Raw genomic sequence first — 21245 nt, 5'->3', positions numbered from 1 at the left:
TTGGTCGTTGTCGGTCATGTGGATGGTAACCGTGAACATGAACTTTTTTATAATTTCCCTTGCGAGAATAGAGCCGCATTCTTTTGCTGAGCTCTGTCCTGCTTCGGATCTCTCTGGCTTTCAATCCCCATTTCATTTGTTCTTTGTAAGGCAATAGTGAACAAAGTGTGCTGAGGTTCGGCATAAGCAGCCGCCTAGAACACAGATCCGGGATGGCAATTTCCAGTTCCCCCGCTGGAAGGTGTGGCATATTGGATTCAAAGCACTGGCGTGGCAGATTTTCAACTTGCAACCTGGCTAATTTCCTGCTTCTTCTGGCACCAAAAGGAGGGCGATTCGTCTCCTGTGCAGCCAAAGCGACAGCTGTCAAAGTCGCAGGGGCTCCTGTGAGCCAGAACCTAAAAGGTGAGAAATGTATATGACACTACTGTAAGCAGGGAAAAATGGCTTAATACGTTTAAATATTAGACATGTGCAATTAAACCAAATGGAAATGTTACCGGCCAAAAATAGAGATGGCTGCAGCTCAGTTGATTTTAACTTAAGCAGTGCATGCAAAAATATTTCTAAATAAAATGTTTATTTTCTGTGATTTAGCAAGGAAACCGTTGAATTTTTTTTTTTTTTCACGAAGTTGATTTCTTTTTGCATTAAGCAGGGGGATGTTGTGACGTTCAGGTTATTTTCTAATCATTCAATTTTACAGCATCAGTAGAGGGGATTTTTTTTCCCAGCACGAGGGAAAAAAAGTGATATCCCCAAACATTTTTAAAATACTAATTCGCAGCATTAATTCATTAGCTTAAATTTAATTTGCAATTGACGAAATTTAGATATTATTTATTTTTTTCTATTTCCTTAAAAAAAAAAAAAAAAAACAACAACAAACAGCACAATGTCTCCTAGCTTCTCTGCCGTGTCCGTGAGGAAGGTTATTTCTAGACGGGGGGAGTGGGGGGGGGGGGGAACAAACGCGATGTCAGATTTTCTTTATCAGATCAAGCGCTGCCTGCATAAATCCCTTGCCCCGCCGTGGGTCCTTTGCCGGCGGTTCGCGGCGTGGGCGGCTTGAGCGCCTCGGGTGCGCGGAGCGGGCTTCGCGGCGGCTAAACCCATTTTAGCGCCGGAGACGGAGCTTCCCCCCCCTTTCTCTCCTTGTTGTGACTGTTACGGTGCGGCGCTGGGGCGGGGGAGCGGCGGCCGGCGGGCCGGTGCCCCGCGGTGTGTGCCGGCGGGGGGCAGCGAGGGCCCGGGGACGGCGCCCCCGGGACCCCCCTCCGCTGCCGCTCGGCTCCGCTCCCGCCTCCTCACGGCGAAAGAGCCGCTCGGAAGGCTTTACACGGCGGCCCCGGCTCTGCCGGTGCCGCCGGGCTGATAAAGCACTGCATTTGCATTGCATTGCGGTATCCGCCGGACTGGAGCTGCAGTGAGCGCCGGATTATTTATTGCGGGTCGCGGGTGCTCAGTGCTGCCACGGCGTGGCGGGATGGCGGAGGCGGGCGCGGAGCGCAGCGGCCCCCGCAGTCCCTGGAAGAGCAGCGCTGGCAGCCTGCGCTGCTCGGGGGAGCCCAGATAAAAGACCAAGAGGAAAAAAATAAATATAATGCGGCCTACTTTTTTTTTTTTCTGTGGGAGTATCGGAGCTCGGCCCCGGGCAAAATATTCCGGCAGGACCGGCTCTGCCCACTCCCCTTCCCCTTCGATTCTACCTCGGTGTGTGTCAACTGCAAGTTACCACGGTGGGAGCCGGCTGGGGAGGACCCGCTCGCATCCCCCCAGCCAGGCTCTCTGTACCCCGCCAGTCTAAACAACGGTCCGCCTTGCCCAAACTGTTTGGATTAGGAGCTATTAGTTAAAGGTTGGTTTTGATGACGCTTGTGAGCACGAGAATGATTTGAAAGTGGTTTTATATACGAAGAGAAGGAGGCTTTTAAGCTTAAGAGGATAACTACTCCCGCACCTGTATCCGAAAGTGTCTGGGGTCGCGGACACGTTTTCGGCGGGAGCAGGAAGGCGAAATGTTCTGTAGAGGAGGTGCTGGGTGCGTGGAATTAGGAAAACAAATAAACGGGGTATGAAATACACAGGTATCGCGAAGTGTGACTGTTGCGGTGGCAAAATGCAGCGACTGGCTTTCTTTCTGCTTTTCAGAGTGGGGGCGCGAACGGTGAAGGAAAACTGCTGTGAAATGTGTCCAGATAGGACATTTCCTCGGCAGTCTTGGGGGGCAGCAGATTGTTGTGATTCGGGGTTTTCTGGGGTAGGGGGAGGAGCGGAAAGGACGCCTGAATGTGACTGAAGCAGAGATTGCGGTGCAGATTGCTTGGCTGTCACTGTAACTACTCGAACACGACCCAGTCAGGCAAACGTTCAGATTTCATTCCTTTTCGTACTATGGGATCGGCAAATAAATATTTTCGCTGCCTGCGGTCAGGCTTTCACAACTTGGTTTGGACACAAACAGTAACTTGAAAAACGAGAAAGAAACAAGAAGAAATGAAGGGGGGTGGGGGTGGGGTGGGGGGGAATTAGACTGTAACCCATGCTACGAAATGTAAATATAACTAAGCCTGGAGCAATTTTTATTTTAAATTTTATTTTGGTTTTTGTGTGATGGATTCAAACAAAAGATCGTCTGCCCACAACTTTTTGGAAGTAAGGCCGGTGGGGTAGGTTTGTCCCGAGTATCCTTTCTTTCGTGGTGCGTTTTCGTTCTGACTTAAACTGGCGAAAATATGCTTTTAAAAGCCTTTTCGCATTTAGTATGCTGTGTATGAGTGCTTGCTTGCTGGTATTTCCTCCTTTTAAAACTCTGCTCTCACTGAGTAGAAAAACCCCCTATTTTCCCGGAGAAATCTGCTTTTCAGGAAATACATGTTTCTGAAATGACCTCTCAAAGCATGCAGTTAGTGAGCTGTAATTCTACCAGGTGTGTTTGTTGATTAGCTGGGCTGAAGAGGTTAAGGAAGTTGAAAAAAAACCCGAAGGCAATCAACATCTGAATGTGAAAGTCCAGCTGAGACTGCAAACAATACAAACTATTGTGGAGCGATGTTTTAACTCACTACTGTTTTATAGGTATCGTAATCTGCCCCCGGAAATGAGACAAATAGTCTCCCAACAACAACAAAACTCTCCTTTGAAAGCTGCTTTAGGAAACGGTGCTCGTACGAATGTCACTTTACGTGACAGAGCGCGTTTAAAATTAGTCTATTCAATCTGTTGTAATGGGCACGGATTATGAGTAAACACATATTGGAATGGACAACCTTATGTTATCTGCAGGAACTGCAGGGTTACGGCTGAATTAAACCCGCATCAGCGAATTTCATCAGAACAGTTACTGTCCGAGCCCTGGGCCAAGAATTATATTTCCGCTATGGGGTAACTGCCATATTGAAAAATGAAGGTGGAAATGTTTGTTTCGTGTATTGTTCTTCCCCTCTTAAAGACACAAATCCACGTTTAATCAAATTATTCGGAGCAACAACGAAACCGATTGGCTTCTGCTGACTCATTAGAGGGGTTGTATTAATTAGGAATAGTCCTACTGGCTCGTTTTTGAATTTGAATGTTTGATTCTCTCGGATCTACTCTGGCGGGAGGAGGGTAGTCTTGAGAAGAGACACATGGAACTTCATCTGAGCTGCCGGGGGGCGCCGGGAGCCCATGCGGCTCTTCCCGAGGCCTCCTCGGGCACTTGGTGCAAATCAAAAACCCCACTCTCCAGAAGGCCACCGCCTCAACCTCCTAATTATGGGCATGTTCATTAAGATACGAAACCTCTTCCATTGCAGAACGCGTTAGGCTCTCCCACAAAAGCTGGATTCGGCGCTGGGGCGGGCTCCCTGAGCTCCGAAGGGAAGCCTTAGAGGAAGGGCAATTTTCGGCTGAATGGATAAATAGATACGTTTTAGAATAGCTTAAAAATCCTTGGGTGCAGTTGAGGCATCGCGAGGGCAAAATAGAGAGAGGCCGCCCCCCGCCCTCGCCCCCCACGCTGCGCGGCGCTCCGCTCCCCCTTTCACGTGCTCCCTCCGCTCCAAAGTTTCCCTTCGCAGCATCCTCCACTGCCGTCTCCTTCCCTCCCTCCTCCTTCCCTCCGCCGGAGCGCCGGGGGCGGTTCGCCCACTCTTCCCACGGGGTTGCGCGACTCCCTTGTCGTGGGGCCTCCAACTTTTAAGGGCGCCCCCCTCCACACACCTCCAGCAGCCCCGTTACCCGCTCCCGCACCGCCCGCGCTGCCGGGAATTACCGCTGCTACTGTTGTTATTATTATTGGATTATTTTCCCGCGCAGGGGCGGTGCCGCGGCGGGGGCGCGGCCGGTCCCGCGGGCTGCGCGGCGCGGTGCGGGGGGCGCGGGGCGGCGCGGCGGGGCCGGGGCTGCCGGTAAGTTGGCGGCGCGGTGGCGGCGGCCCCGGGGGAGCGGGCGCCGCGCGCTCTCCCATTGGCCGCCCCGCCGTCAGCTGCTCCTATTTTCTGCTGTCGCTTTTGGCGCTCGGCCATCCAGAAACAAACCACTTCGATGACTCCTAATAGTTATCGCCAGATGTACTAATACACAACAAATCACGGTCCGGGAGAGGGGGAGAGCAAATGAGTTCCTATTTTGTGAATCCCACTTTCCCGGGGAGCCTGCCCGGAGGCCAGGACTCCTTCCTCGGGCAGATCCCCCTGTACCCGGCGGGCTATGATGCTCTCAGGCATTTTCCGGCTTCGTACGGGGCAAGCAGCCTGCAGGACAAGACTTACACCTCACCTTGTTTCTACCAACAGTCCAACACCGTCATTGCTTGCAGTCGGGCTTCCTATGAGTACGGAGCCTCTTGTTTTTATTCGGACAAGGACATTAGTAGCGCCTCTCCTTCCGGCAGTGGCAAACAGAGGGGGCCCGGGGACTACCTGCACTTTTCTCCCGATCAACAGTACAAAACCAGCGGCGGCCAAGCCAAAATTATAAATGACGAAGGCACCGACCGGAAGTACACGAGCCCTGTTTACCCCTGGATGCAGCGGATGAACTCCTGCGCTGGTAAGGCATCTCGGTGCAGTCAAGGGCGGAGAGGGGAGGAAAAGGAAAACTTTCTTTTTTTTTTTTTTTCCTTTTTTTTTTTTTTTCTTTTCTTTTTTTTTTTTTTCTATATAAAGTCCAGATTTCTGGAGAAACACGGCTCCTGCAGAGCAATATGTAACATGAAACCTTCGCAGGTTTAGACCTGGCACGTTGGCACACAGGGAATGGTGGCCAAAATCCCAGTATGTAGGTTTACTGGTGAAAGTTACAGGGCAATCCTTGGAAAGTAGGGCGAAAAAAAATTAAAAGGAACAAAGCACTTTTATCTACCTCTTAAAGCCATCCCAAAGCCTCTGCTCTGCTTCTTCGTTGTCAGAGAGCGATGCATGGAACATGCCCTCTGTACTGAGGATCCAAAGCATTTGTGGTACATTCCAACTCGCCCCCCTCCCCCAGCTCATTAGTCTGTGAGTATTGGATATTGAGAGCACGTTTCTGGGGCCGTGGGCGCACTTCCATGGCATCGCGAATTTTTTCAGACTTAGGAGTGAACTACACATAATTGAACTATTCTGTACAGGAGTGGTGCTGGGGGAATGGGGGGTGGGGGTGGAGTGGGAGGGTTGTACTGGGGTGACATTTATTTTTATAATCCCAAATTTAAACGTTTACTTCAAGTGTTTGCTAATGATTCGCCTTCTCTCCCATCCTCCCGAGTTTATGTTTGCTGCAGGGTGGGTCTCACTCCTTTTTTTGAAAATTAAACTTTTAGCAAGATCATTCCGATGCTGCTTTGCATTCAAGAGCAATAAATTCCAGAGCCAATGGCAAAACGCTCTTCTATGATCTTTAGCTCGTGTCTATAATTATACTTCTGTAGTGCCGGCCATGGCAATGGCTGTGTGTTTGTGTCAACACAGCCACATGTGCGTGCTTACACACACGCACAGACACATGCGTGAGGCTTGCTGGATAGCACACGTGTGCCTGTGCCTGTGTGAGCGCCCAGGCTCCCAGCGCGCACGGAGCAGCCTCTGCTCAGAGACTCGCACCGTGCTACCTCCTGCACCTTCCCTAGGTCCACCTTAAAGCCTCTTTGTATCCCACTTACCCCGCCACCGTAAGCACACTGCACATCTGCATTTACACCTCGTCAAGCAGGAGAAAAGAGAGAATTAAAAAAAAAAAAAAAATTTAAAAGCCTCCAGGAAACCAGAGCAGCTTCCCCCACTCCCCGTGATTGTGTCTGCAAAAGGAGGCAGAATATACTAATCGCTCTTTCTGGTCTGAAATCACTGGGCCCTGTCCAATGCGATCGTTTTGTCTTTACTTCTACAGGTACAGTATATGGAACACATGGGAGACGAGGGAGGCAAACTTACACCAGATACCAAACGCTAGAGTTAGAGAAGGAATTTCATTTTAACAGATACTTAACCCGAAGACGACGTATTGAGATTGCAAACGCTCTCTGCCTTACTGAACGCCAGATTAAAATATGGTTTCAAAACAGGCGGATGAAATGGAAAAAGGAAAACAAATTCATAAATTCCACACAGCCCAGCAGCGAAGAAACAGAGGAAAAGTCAGGGGAGTAGAACCACGTTTAATAAACGCTACCAGGCCTTTCCTTAGTGCTTACTACTATTACTATTATTATTATTTACCTTGTGTTCCTTCTGCTACTGAAATCCTATAGGTTTGTCACAGTCTATTAATCCCCAAAAGGCTTGGTTAAAAGATGTATATTTGCAATCATCTGTGACTTACTCTAATATATGTGGAAGCCCCAGCTTTCGAGCTACAGGCATGTATGTATGTAACCACCTTCCTAAAGCGTATATGGCGTCGGTTAAAGCATTAGAGAATTGGCCCAGAATTTTAAATGTTTGAGATTAGCATCTCAAATGGGTAAGTGGGTGGGTGTCCCTGGTGTGTTTGTGTGAGAAAAGCAAATTATTTTTTATATATATATTTTTTTTTTAGATTAGAAATGCTTATGTTGTAGAAAGACAAGAGATTTTCAAAAATGTTTGGTTTATGTTTTTGCTAGCTCCCGTTACGGCGGGCCACCTCGCTATTCTGTGTTTGGGAGTTTATGATCCGCAGGGGAGAAAAAAGTCTTAGTTATGTATAAGATATTTAAATAGCAAAAATAAGAAAATTTCTTTTAGAAAATGTTTTATAAATCCCTGTGTATAAACTTTCAGTTAGAGCAAAGATGAATTGCAGGGAGATTTTTTTTTTTTAAATGCCGCTAAACTGCTTAGTCTGCACTATAGTATTAAAGTAAAAGCTCGGTGTTAAACTTCAGGGGAAGCGAGGGAAGAGGTTTTGAAGCGGGCAATTTTCTGTGGTTCCCGTTGAGCTTATGCTAAGGTTTTGGTGAGCTCAGCTCTGCACTGAAGGGGCTTTGAATTATGGACTACATTTCTTGGGGTTTCGTGAGCTTAGATCGATCTTTTTTTCCCTTTATCACTCTATCTTCCTTCCTTCCTTCCTTCCTTCCTTCCTTCCTTCTTTCTTATTTGAAGAAAAGGTCTTATTAACTTGGGGATTTTCTTTCCTGCTTCTGCGGTATCTTAATTCACATTCACATTACTTAGCACTGGAAAAAACAAATTGATACTTTGAAGAAAAATAGCTGCCATAAAATGCTTCCACTTCGAGATTTGTAAAAGTAAAATAAGTGCAGAAAAAAAAATACTGATTAATATATACGTTACATCTCTCTATATTATAGTGTGTGTGCATGAGTGTGCATGTGAAGCTGTGTACAAATGCACTTGTATATGCATCGAGACTCTTTTGTTTGGTAGGCAGCACCATTTGGGTACCACTCTAAATGTTTTAAAAGCCAAATCTGGAGAATATAATGCAAAATGGCTACCACCGCATTTAGAGGATTTTTTTTTCTCTCCGAGAGGCTATGAAATAACGGCAGCCGTAAAGTCGCCCGGAATCTGACCCTCTAGTTGGAAAAAACGCTGCAGATATTTATCTTTAGTAGATATCTGCCATTTCACATCGGCAGGACCCGGCTGCCTCTCGAAAGCTCCAGCACGAGAATAAGTGTGGGGGAAATTATGTACACATATATATATGTAGAAGGGACATAAGCCTTGCCAGCATCCGAGAACGGATCGTACAGGATTTGTGAACAGTTGTAAAAAAAGCCTTGCACGGAGGAGAAGGCAGGCACAAAGCGGAGCGCTCTCTGCACGCCCAGCTCCCCGGCGACCGGCTCGGAGGCGGGATGCCCGCCAGCCCCGTAGCCTCGCCGCCGGTGCCGGTGCCGGCGGCGGCGAGCCCCGCTCCGCTCCGCGCCTGTCCGCGCCGCTCCGCGCCGCCGTCGGGGGCCGTCACCCCGGGCCGACCCCGCGGAGCCGCCGCCATCCCCCGCGCCGCCAGCGGGTGGCGCTGGAGGCCGGCGGACGGGCGGGCGGCGGCGGCGGCGGCGCGCACGGGAGGCGCGCCCCGGGCCGCCCGCGCCCTCCCAGCTCCCCCACCAGTGCACGAGTTTACCTCTAGAGGTCATCAGGCAGGATTTACGACTGGACAACAAAAGCACGTGATGTGAAGCCGTACCCCATATTTGGGTGCCTACGTAGGAGGGAACCAAGTACATGTCCCAGTCATTTCCATAATTCATCATAAATTGTGCAAGGGTGCTATAGACGCACAAAACGACCAAGAGCCACAAATCAAGCACACATATCAAAAAACAAATGAGCTCTTATTTTGTAAACTCATTTTGCGGTCGCTATCCAAATGGCCCGGACTACCAGTTACATAATTATGGAGATCACAGCTCGGTGAGCGAGCAATACAGGGACTCCGCCAGCATGCACTCCGGCAGGTACGGATACGGCTACAATGGCATGGACCTCAGCGTCGGGCGCTCTGCTTCCACTCACTTTGGTGCCAATGAGAGACCCCGCAGTTACCCGGCCAACACCACCTCTGCCTCGACAGAGCCCAGGTACAACCAGCCCGCGACGTCTTCCCACTCGCCTCCCCCTGACCCTCTGCCCTGCACCGCCGTGGCCGGTTCGCCTGTCAGCGAGAGTCACCACGGGGTGAAAAACTCCCTCGCCAACTCCACCAGCACTTCGTCCAATTCCAGCAGCAACACGCACATCAGCAGAGACGGGGTTGGCACCTCGTCTGGGACTGAGGAAGACACTCCAGCAAGCAGCGAGCAGGCAAGTGCCCCGACCGACCAAAGCACAGCCCAGCCTTCACAGCCCCAGATCTACCCCTGGATGCGAAAACTGCACATAAGTCATGGTAAAGCAAATACCCTGTTCTTTCTTTATTTCTCTGGAGGAAAAGGAGGATTTAATGTAAACCGGGTGGCTGCGCCGAGCAAGGTCGGGGAGAGGGGGAGAGGAGGGCGTGAGAGCGGGCAGTCTCAGTCTCCGCGCACACCACAACTCTGATCGCAGGGAAGCACGCTCCCTTCTCTGGGCGAGTCCCCCCCGAAAGGATAAAAAAACCTCTTGGCCCCGAAAACACCGCCCGCCTGGCTCCCAGCGCCGGCGGGGGGAGTAGAAGGAGCCTTGCCGAAGGGAGATCGGGAGCAGAGGCTGCTCCCGGCTCTCCTCTGAATGGGGGATCTTCCAGTGGGAACGGCGCGGCTGACCCCATTTATTTTGCTTAGACGTATTAAAAAGAGAATAGGAAAGGGCGAGAAGGGCAGTTTTCACTGCTGGGAAGCCGTGGGGGAGGGGGGAGGACGAGTCGCCCCAAACTCGGCGTAGAGGGCTTGAGGGGTGCGGGGGAGCAAAGCAACTTTCAGCCCCGGGTACCTGCCCTGCCCTCGCTGCTGGGAGAGCGGCCGGAGGCTCGCTGCCTCCCAGAGCCTTCCCCAGCTCAGCCGTGGGAAAGGGCTGCACGCTTCAGCTTTGCTCTCTCAGCTCTGAAACCCAGCTATCAGCAGAGACATCCTCCAAATCAGCTTATATGGAGGAGGCATGGGGGAGAACTAACCTTATTAAAAAAAATAATAATAATAAAAAAACCAACTGAAAAAATTAAATTAGAAAAAATCGGATCGCAAATCCAAGCGAAAACTCACCGAGACCACCAAATCCCCCTCCCCCAAGCCTTTCCTAAGAGGGGCTGGATGGGGAAACTTGTTGAGCGTTTATCCAAACCAGAAACAAAACCAAGCAGGACTGAGAATAACGGTCCTGGTTGCTGGTAGCTGCAATGAGACACGAAGGCTCCGAGAGGCTGCTGAGAATCTAAATCATGTACTTTTCTTTTCCAGACAACATAGGGGGACCAGAAGGGAAAAGGGCTCGGACTGCTTACACCCGCTATCAGACCTTGGAGCTCGAAAAGGAATTTCACTTCAATAGATACCTGACCCGCAGAAGAAGGATTGAAATAGCACATGCTCTTTGCCTCTCAGAGAGACAAATAAAGATCTGGTTCCAAAACAGGAGAATGAAATGGAAAAAGGATAATAAGCTGAAAAGTATGAGCATGGCAGCTGCAGGAGGGGCATTCCGTCCCTAAGCGTTTGATCAATTAAAAGTACTGAGCAGTATTAGCTGACCCTGCGTCGTCTCATGTCAGTACTAAGTTGACTTTCTAAAACTTCCTTGTGTTACTTCTGTGAAGAAACCCTGTTCTTGTCGCCCTTATTCATCTTTTAATCATGAGCCTGTTTATTACCATTCTCTCGCGTGTATAAGTAGATCTGCTTTTATCGTACATTTCTTTGTCTTGAATGGCTTTGTCTTGGAAAAAAAATAATAGATGTTTTAACTTATTTATATGAAGCGAGCTGTGTTACTTGAAGTAACTGTTAAAACAAAACAAAACAAAACAAAAAAGAACAAAAAGAAAAAAAAATAAGCTTAAAAAAAAAGGAGAGAGAGAAAGGAAACCCTCCCCCGGTTTAGTACAAATGTTATGTGTTGCACTCAACCTGCTTAACTGTGCATGTGTGGTCAAGTGTTAATGTCTGTATAGCTCCAAGCTGTTAAAAATATTTTTATTCAAACTACCTATATAATTCCTGTGTAATTAATGCTGTTGTAGAGGTGAAATGATGAAATCAACTGAACTTGTCCTACGTGTAGTGAATAGTGAATCTGTGACGAAAACTGTGATTCCAAGCAGTATGTCCTTGCTGTGCCTTTGTATATGACTCTTTGCACGAACTCTTAGAAGTGGCTCTTATTAAGCGCAGCTTCTGTGATGTATGTTTTTTGTGAACAAAGTTACAAATATAGTCAAAGTCTGGCTGTTTGAGCAAACTGTGATCAGCTTTTTTTTTTTAATTATTATTATTATTATTATTTGTTTTTAAAAAAACCTGACTGGAAATCAACAAAAAAATAAACTTTCTATTGTAAAGTTTTTGTGATCTGATTTGTGCAAAGCAAGAAGTTGTGCTTCCTGATTTGCCTCTGAAAAAGGAAAAAAAAATTAGCCCGTGCAGAGTTTGTTATAATATTTTACCTGGCTCCTGCTGCACGTTGCGTATGGTGGATGCTGGAATTGTCCGCTACCGGTATTTTTAATTGAAAGTTTGACCATAAGTTCTTCCTTACTTGTTTCTCGCTAGGTGGAAAGCTGCATCGCAGGACCACAGTCAACACCCTTTGTGGCTGAATCAACTGTTAACTGTTTGCTGATGGTTAAATTAAAAAAAAAAAAAAAAGAAAAGGAAAACAAAAAAACAAAAAAAAACCAAAACACACACACACACAAAAAAAAAAAAAAAAAAAAAACAAAAAAAAAAACCACAACCCAAACCCCAAAACATGTGCTTTGTTAAAATATGCTGTGAGCTCCAGGATGTGTTTGCATCACTCTAGAATTTCTCCTGTGGTTTCATTAAGTATATTTTAGGACAGCCATGTCCAAGCCCTCTGTGCCTATTAGTAATCCTCTCTAGCCACATTTCCACACTTCACCCTTTAAAGATTTTTGGTTTTCTTCACTAGAATTAGTTTGCTATAAATGTAATGTTACTTACCCCATCAGAGCTTGAATGGTTAACTCTTCTGAGCTTCTAAGAGCAACTAAAGATTTGCACATTTACTGACTGGCTACATTGATGCCTTCCCTTAAAAGTTATAAAACAGTAAACTTTATAAGCCCCAGTTCCGGCTATATGACATTTGGGTGCCAAATGAATAGGGTTTTGTCTATGAATTAGATCGTAAAATCATCCATAGCACAGACAGATAGGCTCACTGGCTATAAAAAGTCACGTGGTGCCATTAAAGTAAGTTTTATGGTTTTGGGGAGTTGACATCCAACATTATATACCACATAACATATAATCTCACTGACGCTGGACTTCATTTGACTCTTTTGCAGGCTACGTGTGCCTCCTGGCCATTCAAATTGTCAGGTTTAGGGACAGAAGTACCCAAACCACAAGTTCTCAGTACTATGTGAAAAATGGCTCCTTGCAAGTCAAAGGTAAGTTTCGTGCACAAGTTCCTTAAAGTTTATTTGTACAGTGGGGAAGCCGAGGCTCCTGCTCGCTCTCGCTGCCTCTCGCGTCTTTCTCTTTCTCTTTCCCTTCCTCTCCGCCTGGAGGTTTTCAGGACGGTCCCACCGAGCCCGAGAGGCAGGATCAAGCACTAATGATCCAGGTTGTGCTGCAAATACCTCCCCCCTATCTCTTCACTCGCAGCAGCTAGCTCTCTATTTTAACGATCAAATCAAAGTAAACCACAATAAGCGACTTTGGCAGAGATGGATTCTGGGGCCTAGCTTTAATCACTTTGACTACCGCAGAAGATAATTACTTCCTTTGCTCCAATAGACTCTCCAAGTTTGGAGAGGTTTTGTTTAGCAAAGAGTAGTTACTGCAGGCGATTAAAAAAAAGGGGGAACAAAATAGATTGAGCTACATATTATCTAGGCAGTATCTTATGTAGGCATGATAGAGTTGGAGGCGTGATGATATGGTAATAATCTTTGGATTGGTGAAATATGTTGCACATCAGAGCCAGTATTAAAATGGCACAGAGTGTACTGGAGTGCTTAGATACCTATTTTTTGCATTGGGTTGTGCAGAAAGCTTTAGCTATGTGTATATGTACATCTGCGAGTGCATAGTGTGTTTTGGGGATGTGCATTTATAACGTTGCTATAACTTTTTCCTGATTCTATAAGTAACTGCATAAATATAAATGTATTTAAATTATATGCATGTGTGCCTGCATGTACAAATCAGTTTGTACCTCTGTTTAAAACCGTGCAGATGCGTATATGTGTCTAATATTGGTCTATTCATGTACACAAAGGGTGTGTACGTGTGTACACATATATATGTTCCTGTGACTTCCTTTTTTTTTTTTTTTTTTTTTTTTTTTAAGCGAACCAATTGACTGTAACTTGTAGCATTAATACAAGAGACTACAGGTCATTAGAGTGCTGCAAATTATGAAATACGGGCTTGGTTTATTGAAGATTGTAAATATCCCCCTAGCTCTGCTCTCTCCCTTTCTGCCTTATATTGCTGGCTGCCATTGTGGGGTAGGCCCCAGCTGCGTGTTTACTTCAACATTCTTTTTATTTAAGTGGACTGTTCTCACTAGAGTGTGATTACTCAGCAATAAACTTTATGGCCGGATTTAACTTCAGTCTTTGAATTTCCAGGACTTGAATGAAAGGGTGAAAGGAACTCTCTCTGGGTAACATTAAGGCCTGATCCTTATCCTCAGAGCTGTTACTTTGGCGAGTGATCTTGCGGTTATAAACAGACTAGTCAGGATTGCCTATTATCTATCCGTCTATCTATCTATCTATCTATCTATCTATCTATCTATCTATCTACCTATCTATCTATCTACCTACCTACCTATCTATCTATCTATCCAAACTAGCTGTGGGTATCTCTTTCTCTGCACAGGTTTGGAGTAACATTGATTCAGCAGATTGCATTGTTTTCTTTTATGAGTCATAAAGTTGGGTTTGTAAAAGAATGGAATGGTTTGATGTGAGAGATGGGCTTTGTTTTATTTCACCAGTACTGTGCCATTTGAATGCTGTGGTTTAGGCTGGTTTGGCTACTGTGAGCAAAAATGGGAGAAAGGCGCAGGGTTTTAGGAGGTTGAGGTTGTCTTGTACCTCTGCAAGGTCTGCATATTCCTGACTGATTATTTTTATGTGTCTTTAACTTTAAAGAAATGGTAGTATCTAAGGAAGGTTCTTCCCAAAGAGCTCAGCTTTAAAAATATTTAATATTTAAAGTCAACCCTTGCAGAAGATAAAGTCTGATGCCTTTGTGTCTGTCGATCCTTCCTATCAGCACTAAACAAACACATCTGCATATATTTCATATTGAAAAAAGTGAGAAAGGCTTTTAAAAAGCATATCCAAATGCACATTTGAAAATCATTTCCTTATAAACAGCTGCAGATTTTATAGTACTCTAGTTGACACATTTTTGTCAATAGGGATATCAGAAAGTTGTATATGATAGGCATGTATTATATGATACTATATGCCATAAAATTTTATAGTTTGAGACAAGGCATGAAAAACCCTTAGAAGTTTGGTCTTCATTTATATATAGGTCCTTTTCCAAGGAAAACCCTTTGCTTGTAGAAAGGAATTGTACTAAATGCAAACAGCTCATGATTACTCCGTATTTAACAACACCGCGCTATTTGAATTAACTGGCTAATATACAAGCACGCATGGACACCCGTTGGACTAATATTTTAGGATCCTGGATATCATCTCGGATCATAATTTTTCATTGCTTAGAGTGAAAAGATTTACTACTGTGTATTTTCCACATTTTTGTATGTGGCTCCTGGACCATATCCCACACAAAACAATGTACAGTCGTTCAAGAGCTGGGGAAAAGAAAAAATATCCCTAAGTCCAGAAGCATATAAACTGCAAGAAACACTAGAAACAAAAAAAAAAAGTTAGCTAGAAATTACAACTTCACCTTGTTTCTGGCCCTGCCTTGTCTTAAGCATCACAGTTGAAACCATTCGAACACAGAAATGCATTAAGATTTCCTAGTACGTTTTGAAATTTGAAATTCAAACGAGCCCAGACTGCCGAACTCTGCGAGAATAGTCGCAGGTCCGAATTGTTTTCCGAGGGAAAATGTCATGGGAAATTGTCCCTGGCAATCATGAGAGAGGTTTTATCAGCACACGTTATTTTTCTGATGAGTTTGGGGAATTAGTAAGTGCAAGTTTTTTCTATTTTACAAATGGCAAGTTGCGCTCTGCGTTTTGAAATACAGTTTACTTAATCCTTTGAAAGAAATACTTGCATGTAGCGTCTCATGCCTAAGTGTAAAACCAATTAAAGATTAGGCACCTCTCTTAATGTGTGGAACTGGTGACTTTGCGAGACTTAACTTTCTCTAAACCAGGAATGTAACAATCCAATGGAAAGTCATCCCCGTAAATTACAGCTCTGTAGCCTTGTCTAAATCATGGAAATGTCCCAATTTCAGAACAGGGAAAATATTATTCTGCCATTTCCTTACATTTAATATGTGTGTATCTGTGTAAAGGTGACAATAGAGGAGTTTTCAAATTGCTCCATGGGAAATTGAATAGAACTGATCATGGGGGCGGGGGGGATCAGGAGATTTCGATTTCTAATGCTGAATACGGGAGCAATGCATTTTCCCTTCCCGTAAATATAGATTTGACGCATTTAATGCAGACACAAGTAAATATCCTGACCAAGTTAAGATGTCGTTTGCTTTCTTAGTCCTTTCCCCTTCTGCCCTCAAAATCTCCCCGATTTGAAGCTAGGGTTACTGGCTAGAGCAGAAAACCACAGTTCCCACAGTCTTCTGGTCATCTTTGAAAATATTATGCCTTTCAAATTAAAGCATCTTCACTAATGTCTCTCTGTAAGGCAAATACTCATGGACCACCCCGGTCACATGTTCCTGTAGCTATGCGCACAAACAATTTCAAATCTGACACAGATATCGTGTAAAATTTGCCTGGATTTTTCCTTAAAACATGCAAAAGGAATCTTTTCTATATCCCCTCCCCCCAAAAAATGTCTTTTCAATAATAATATTTGCTATGAAGGTTATTGGGTAATTATTGCAATTTTGTGGAACAGTCCTTGCTTGAGGTGAAGTCTGTCTCCGGATAATAAATGGCAGCCCGTGCAGTTCACTGCCAGGTTAAGTAAATGCAGAAAAGATAAATCTGCACACCCTAGGAATCACCAGCAGAGCTCGCTTTAGACCAAGTTCACAGTCAACTCGTTTGCCTAGACAAGGCTTCGCAAACAATTAGACTTGTTTCTTTATGTTTAAATCAAGGAGAAATGACTAAAACGCTTCAGCAGAGAGCTGCAGCTTTTCCCCCAAAGCTCGTCGCTCCATTCCTTCCAACCTCACGCCCAGAACTTACCCAGCATTTCACCTGCAATTGTAACCATATAGCGCCTTTGAGTAACAGGCTTTCCTCCAACGCTGCCGAAAGGCTGTGCAAACTGATCTAACAGCATTTTACAAAGCTGAGAGATTAAGGAAAAGAAAAAAAAAAAATTAAAAATGCAAAAGTATCCGATTTCTCAGCAACAAGGAAAAAAAAAAGGCAACAACAAAAAAGAGCGCCCTTAGAAAGCTGGGGGAAACAAGCAGAAGTATTGAAACAAACAGTGCGAGTCTCTTACTCCTAAAAGAAGCTGCATAGCTTTTGTATATCTTTGTGGTTAAGGGCGTTACAACTGCAGGTCAAAAAGTTGAGGGTCAAAAGTTTACGTTTTGCACCACTCTTAGTCATTCGCCCAGACAGAGTTTGATGTCAATGTTATAGCCGAGATCTTGACTATCAGCACAAAAGATAAAATAGCTTTGAGTTACGTGTGTATCACAGTATGGACTCCAGGTGAACCCTACTGGCTGAATGACCTCAATTACCAAGGAAAGGATAGAAAATTCCTCTTTTCAAGAGTAATACACGTTGTATTTCATCTTGAATTATCAGCTACTTCTGTGTCTGAATATCTCGGGTTCAGCCGCGGCAGGTAAACACGCGTGTTACCCCCGCAGAAGCCACAGATGTTGACTCCTCCAAAAGTCAGGTAGCAAAATGCCTCACCCTTGTTTATTATATAATAACCTGCTCTAAGAGGTTTAATGTTAAGCCTTCTCACTTTGCAAAATGGCAGGAAGATAAGATAGGAGCGAAGCTATTAACGCGTGTATCGATTCTAGCCGCGTCTTTGTTTTTGCTCTCATTTCTGTAGCGACCGCTAAACTGTGCTTAAACAGGACATGCCGGAGATAATACGGGCTATATGTTTGGTCCGAAGGAGCTCGTTTAAAATGCGGAGCGGTAGAGCCGTGTTGCGATACCCATGGAAAATATTACGGAGAAGCTGGCTCCCTGCGCCTCTCCGTGATTTGGAGGGTTCTCACAGGCTCCTGGAATTACCCAAGGCGGCAGTTCCCAGCGAAATTGGGAGTAGGACGCGTTGTTTTTCCTCTCGCCACCCACCCCTCTTCACCCTTCCAAGAAAAAGTTTAGTGGAATTTCTTAGCGCGGAGAGATTCCCACATTGCTGGGATTTTTTTGTTCCCAGTGCCGCCTCTGAGTAAAAGCTTTAGTTTCTTGGTTAGACGTGTCTGCAGGGAGAACTAACCAATATTGCTCAAGCAACTTAATTTTGGAGGACATAATCGCAGATGGGATTCAGCTTGAAATTTTAAGGCTGAGGGGTCGGTGGAAAAGGGAAAGGATATTCGAATATAGCCATAATCAGACCTGAAAGGTGTGGAGGAGGGGACAGTGCGACAAGGAAATCCAAGGAAAAGCGCACCTCAACCACGCATTGCTGCCTTTCCACCCCCAAGGCAGCAGCCTACACCGGCCTCTGTGTAACTGGTACGCGTGAATTATTTGCCAGAGATACAGCTGGATCGTGGCAGGCGAGCGCTGTATCTTGGGAACAAGTACGCGAGAGGTTAGATATCAGATTAGCCAAAGTGATTATCGGAGATTGTGCCTAAAGTACCTGCTGAAGCCTGGAAAGTGTGTAATGCAAGTGTTTGCTCGGCGTGTAGACGCTGTTCACAAGTTGTTGCTGCTGCTTACTTGTAGCGAGCCCTGGCACTGCACGTTTAGGATCCTGCCCGCTCTGGAGATAGTATATAACCTTTCACATCCAGACTATTTATTTGGTGTAAGACCGAAGCCTGATAACAAGCTAAAAACCGTAGCCAAATATCTATTTTGTTAAAGAATAGCAGGCGGATTGTTTCCAAGAATAACAATGCGTCTTTGATATACCCAGAATGAAAGTTGTTACTATAATCGGCTTACTCAAGAGTAGGTGACAGAAATCCATTTACTTCCTCACTAAAACAATTAGTGGTCAGGATTTCATATTTTAAATCTGGTTTAGAATAAAAATATCAATGAGAATAATTTTAAGTAAGTTGAAACCGTGACTTACATAAATATTTACTAATTTCAATTATTATTTAAATTGTCGTCCCCCCCCCAAAAAAAAAAAAAAAAATCCAACAGGCTAGAACAGAACAGTTTATAATTTGAGACGAACTTTTTCTGTCCTTTTACTCTCTGCATTCAGCACGCTGCTCTCTGGCGTGGAAGGTCTGCTCAAAAGGCCATTCATTTAAAATCCGGGCACAAATCACATTTTACGTGTGTTTATTTAAGCGCACCAGGACAGAGCGAGCAAACCCCGCCAACCATCCCGTTGTTAAAAGGAGCCCCAGTGCCAGGGAAACCACTGCTTTTATCAAATGTGAACTTGGGGCAAAAATGCCACCATTGCCCCGGCAGCGCCCATCGGGAAGGACGCTCTCATCCGCGGAGGCAGGAGCAGCCTCGGGGCTCTATCATTCCCAGGAACAAAGAAAGGAATACAGTCGATACATTCCATAACGTTTACATTTTCCCTCGATTTTTTTCTTATTTTTCCCTTAGAAGAAGTGACCTGGGCAAAGCACCCTGCTATCTAAAAGACACTGTTATAGACCTTTTAGAAAAACTAAGTCCAAGGCCGAGGTGAACTTCAGGTCACCGCGTCTAACAAATATGAAAATGTCGCCTGGTGAAGGGCACGCCTTGTTATTTAACAAAGACTGTCAATGTGTAAGATTAATAAGAAACAAAATGCACACGGTGTCACTTTTCGGTCACTTTGAAACTTGGGACAGCCTCGCATTCAAGAGGGGAAAGCTGGGACTAAATATATTCAAAATGGTTCAAATCAAAGTCAAACCAGGCTGCTAGTGTGATTCTTCCTCCTCCTACCGCTCTCGGTGGAGGATGCCCGGCACGGCAAGAGGTTGACTTGAATTATTATTATTGTTGTTATTATTATTGTTATTATTATTATTACACTACTATTATTATTGCTGTTGTTATTATTATTTTCTCTTTCGTGGTAATTACATTTTAGCTGCGAATGTGGAGGGTAACAGGAATGTTTGTCTATTTCACAGGAAAAAGAGGGATCCCCTTTTCCCCCCTCTTTTGGTATGTATTGAGTTGCTTCTTCTTGGTGCATGAAAATTTACTCTCTCTCTCTCAACTTAATTCCAGTGCTGTCCCCGTCCCATTCTCGGCCAGCCTCGGTCAGGAAACTCTCGTTTCTTTATTCATTGATTGAAGTCTCCTTCTCCAGCGAAATCGAGCCTCTAGTCTTTCTGGAAAAATAAGGGAGCTGGTCTATTTTATCCTATCCTTCTCTTCTGTAAGAATTTAGGGTGATGGTACAAGTTTGTTAAAGGGAAGTACTGGGGGAAAAAAGGGTTTGAGATTGTTTATTACAGCCATAAATCTTGCAGTAAAATGTCGAAATGGCTGTGTGCAAGATAACACTTGGTGGTCTTGGCTGGGTTCTTGTTTATGATAACAAAACCAGAAAGACACGGAACAGGCCTTTTGGAGGTCCTGCCTCAGCACATCTTCACAGACTAAGAGAACCACACGAAAAAAACAGATTTGAGCTGGGCAGCTCAGGTCACCTTGCAGATTTACACTCTATACAAAATTGACTCCTTCTCTCTGTAACCAAGCGCCAGAGCCCTACTGTAGAAAAGGACACGGTGAAACTTTGAGATCTAATCACAGTAAATTATATGAAGCAGAGGCCGGTCAACTCTCCCAATATAGCGCTGATCTTACCAACCGAGACAACACTTCTCGTTGCGTTTTACTGTGGCGTGGGAACACGGCAGCCCGCTGTAGTGCTCCGGCCATAGAGCCTCAGGACTTATGCCGAGGATAATATTTACGATACCCCAGTGTAATTCGTCTGGTGCTAGCCGGCAGGTATTTGTATGTATGCGTCTCATATGTGTGCATGTATCTCTTTATACCGGGAAAATGCTGTCGTGGTGGACTTCGGCGATCTTTTCTTTTTAATAGTCATGCAGATAGGAGGTTTTTGTTTTTTGTGGTTTTTTTTTTTTGTTTTTTTTTTTCTTTTAGGAAATGGGTTGCTGTTGTTTTGTTGTTTGGAATATAAATAAAACAATGTCCCCTTTTCTATCAAATGTGTGCTGTTGAGCAGTTGCGGCTGTCTCTGTGTGCAACCGCGTGTGTGTAACCGCATTTCCTTTCCACGCAGAGTAAATAGAGAAACTTATCTATTACGCCAGTTAGAGTTCCATAGATGTGCTGTTAGAAATGAGTAAGTAAATGTGTTTTAACTCTCTTTACAAATTAGACATTCGATAGTAGGAGGAAATGAGTGATTGTTTAGATAAGTACCCCAGTATACCCAAGTGCTGGAAATGTTCTAACATATTACAAACCGCATGCAATGTGCGTGCCTATGTGTCTGTGGATAAAATATAAATCGATACGTTGTGTGTCTTGTTAGATAGAATATATATTCAAATAGAATTTTATTGCACGTATCCATTATCTATTAAACTGCAAAAGACAATAATCTGAATTTAAACCAGGGTAACTGTTAGTGTAATATCTTTAGGAAGGCAAGATCTAAACTGTATCATATTTACGCTTGATATATTAGAAGTATTTTCCCATACAGCAGATGATATTTAGCCACTCAGCAATTATATTCTCTAAGGGTGTGGTAAATATTTCTATCTGTTTATATTCCTTCCTGTACAGATGAAAAAAATAATCTGAAAAAGTTCGCTCCTACTCCAAATGTGGCAGACTAGCTGACATTCAATAAGTATTTTTTTCCCCTTAGAATAAGAGCGTAATTAGTTTAACCATCAAATTTCAATTACCTAAGGT

At 44.8% G+C, this 21245-nt stretch overlaps 3 protein-coding genes and 1 long non-coding RNA gene across 4 annotated transcripts; 3 read left to right on the top strand and 1 right to left on the bottom strand.

The window, feature by feature from the left end:
- The first annotated feature begins 77 nt into the window (after window positions 1–77).
- LOC146768183 (uncharacterized) lies at window positions 78–20524 on the top strand. The gene is made up of 3 exons (XM_085568310.1): window positions 78–405; window positions 12361–12465; window positions 19572–20524. The coding sequence occupies exons 1-3, from the start codon at window positions 213–215 to the stop codon at window positions 19685–19687; spliced, it is 414 nt and encodes a 137-aa protein (XP_085424436.1). The 5' UTR covers window positions 78–212; the 3' UTR covers window positions 19688–20524.
- Window positions 2577–4438, bottom strand: LOC146768184 (uncharacterized). The gene is made up of 2 exons (XR_014951780.1): window positions 4256–4438; window positions 2577–3890 (listed from the first exon to the last, which is right to left on the bottom strand). It is a non-coding gene; the product is annotated as an uncharacterized LOC146768184 (long non-coding RNA).
- Window positions 4512–8283, top strand: HOXA6 (homeobox A6). Its single transcript, XM_021538197.2, has 2 exons — window positions 4512–5034; window positions 6355–8283. The coding sequence occupies exons 1-2, from the start codon at window positions 4599–4601 to the stop codon at window positions 6612–6614; spliced, it is 696 nt and encodes a 231-aa protein (XP_021393872.1). The 5' UTR covers window positions 4512–4598; the 3' UTR covers window positions 6615–8283.
- HOXA5 (homeobox A5) lies at window positions 8465–11388 on the top strand. The gene is made up of 2 exons (XM_021538196.4): window positions 8465–9306; window positions 10292–11388. Exons 1-2 carry the CDS (start codon window positions 8745–8747, stop codon window positions 10540–10542), a joined length of 813 nt encoding a protein of 270 aa, XP_021393871.1. The 5' UTR covers window positions 8465–8744; the 3' UTR covers window positions 10543–11388.
- Window positions 20525–21245: the final 721 nt, after the last annotated feature.

This window comes from Lonchura striata, chromosome 2 (genome assembly GCF_050655825.1).
Source record: "Lonchura striata isolate lonStrDom1 chromosome 2, ASM5065582v1, whole genome shotgun sequence".
Taxonomy (NCBI): Eukaryota; Metazoa; Chordata; class Aves; order Passeriformes; family Estrildidae; genus Lonchura; species Lonchura striata.
Note: the sequence above shows the minus strand (reverse complement) of the source record. Positions and strands in the feature narration are given on the sequence as shown.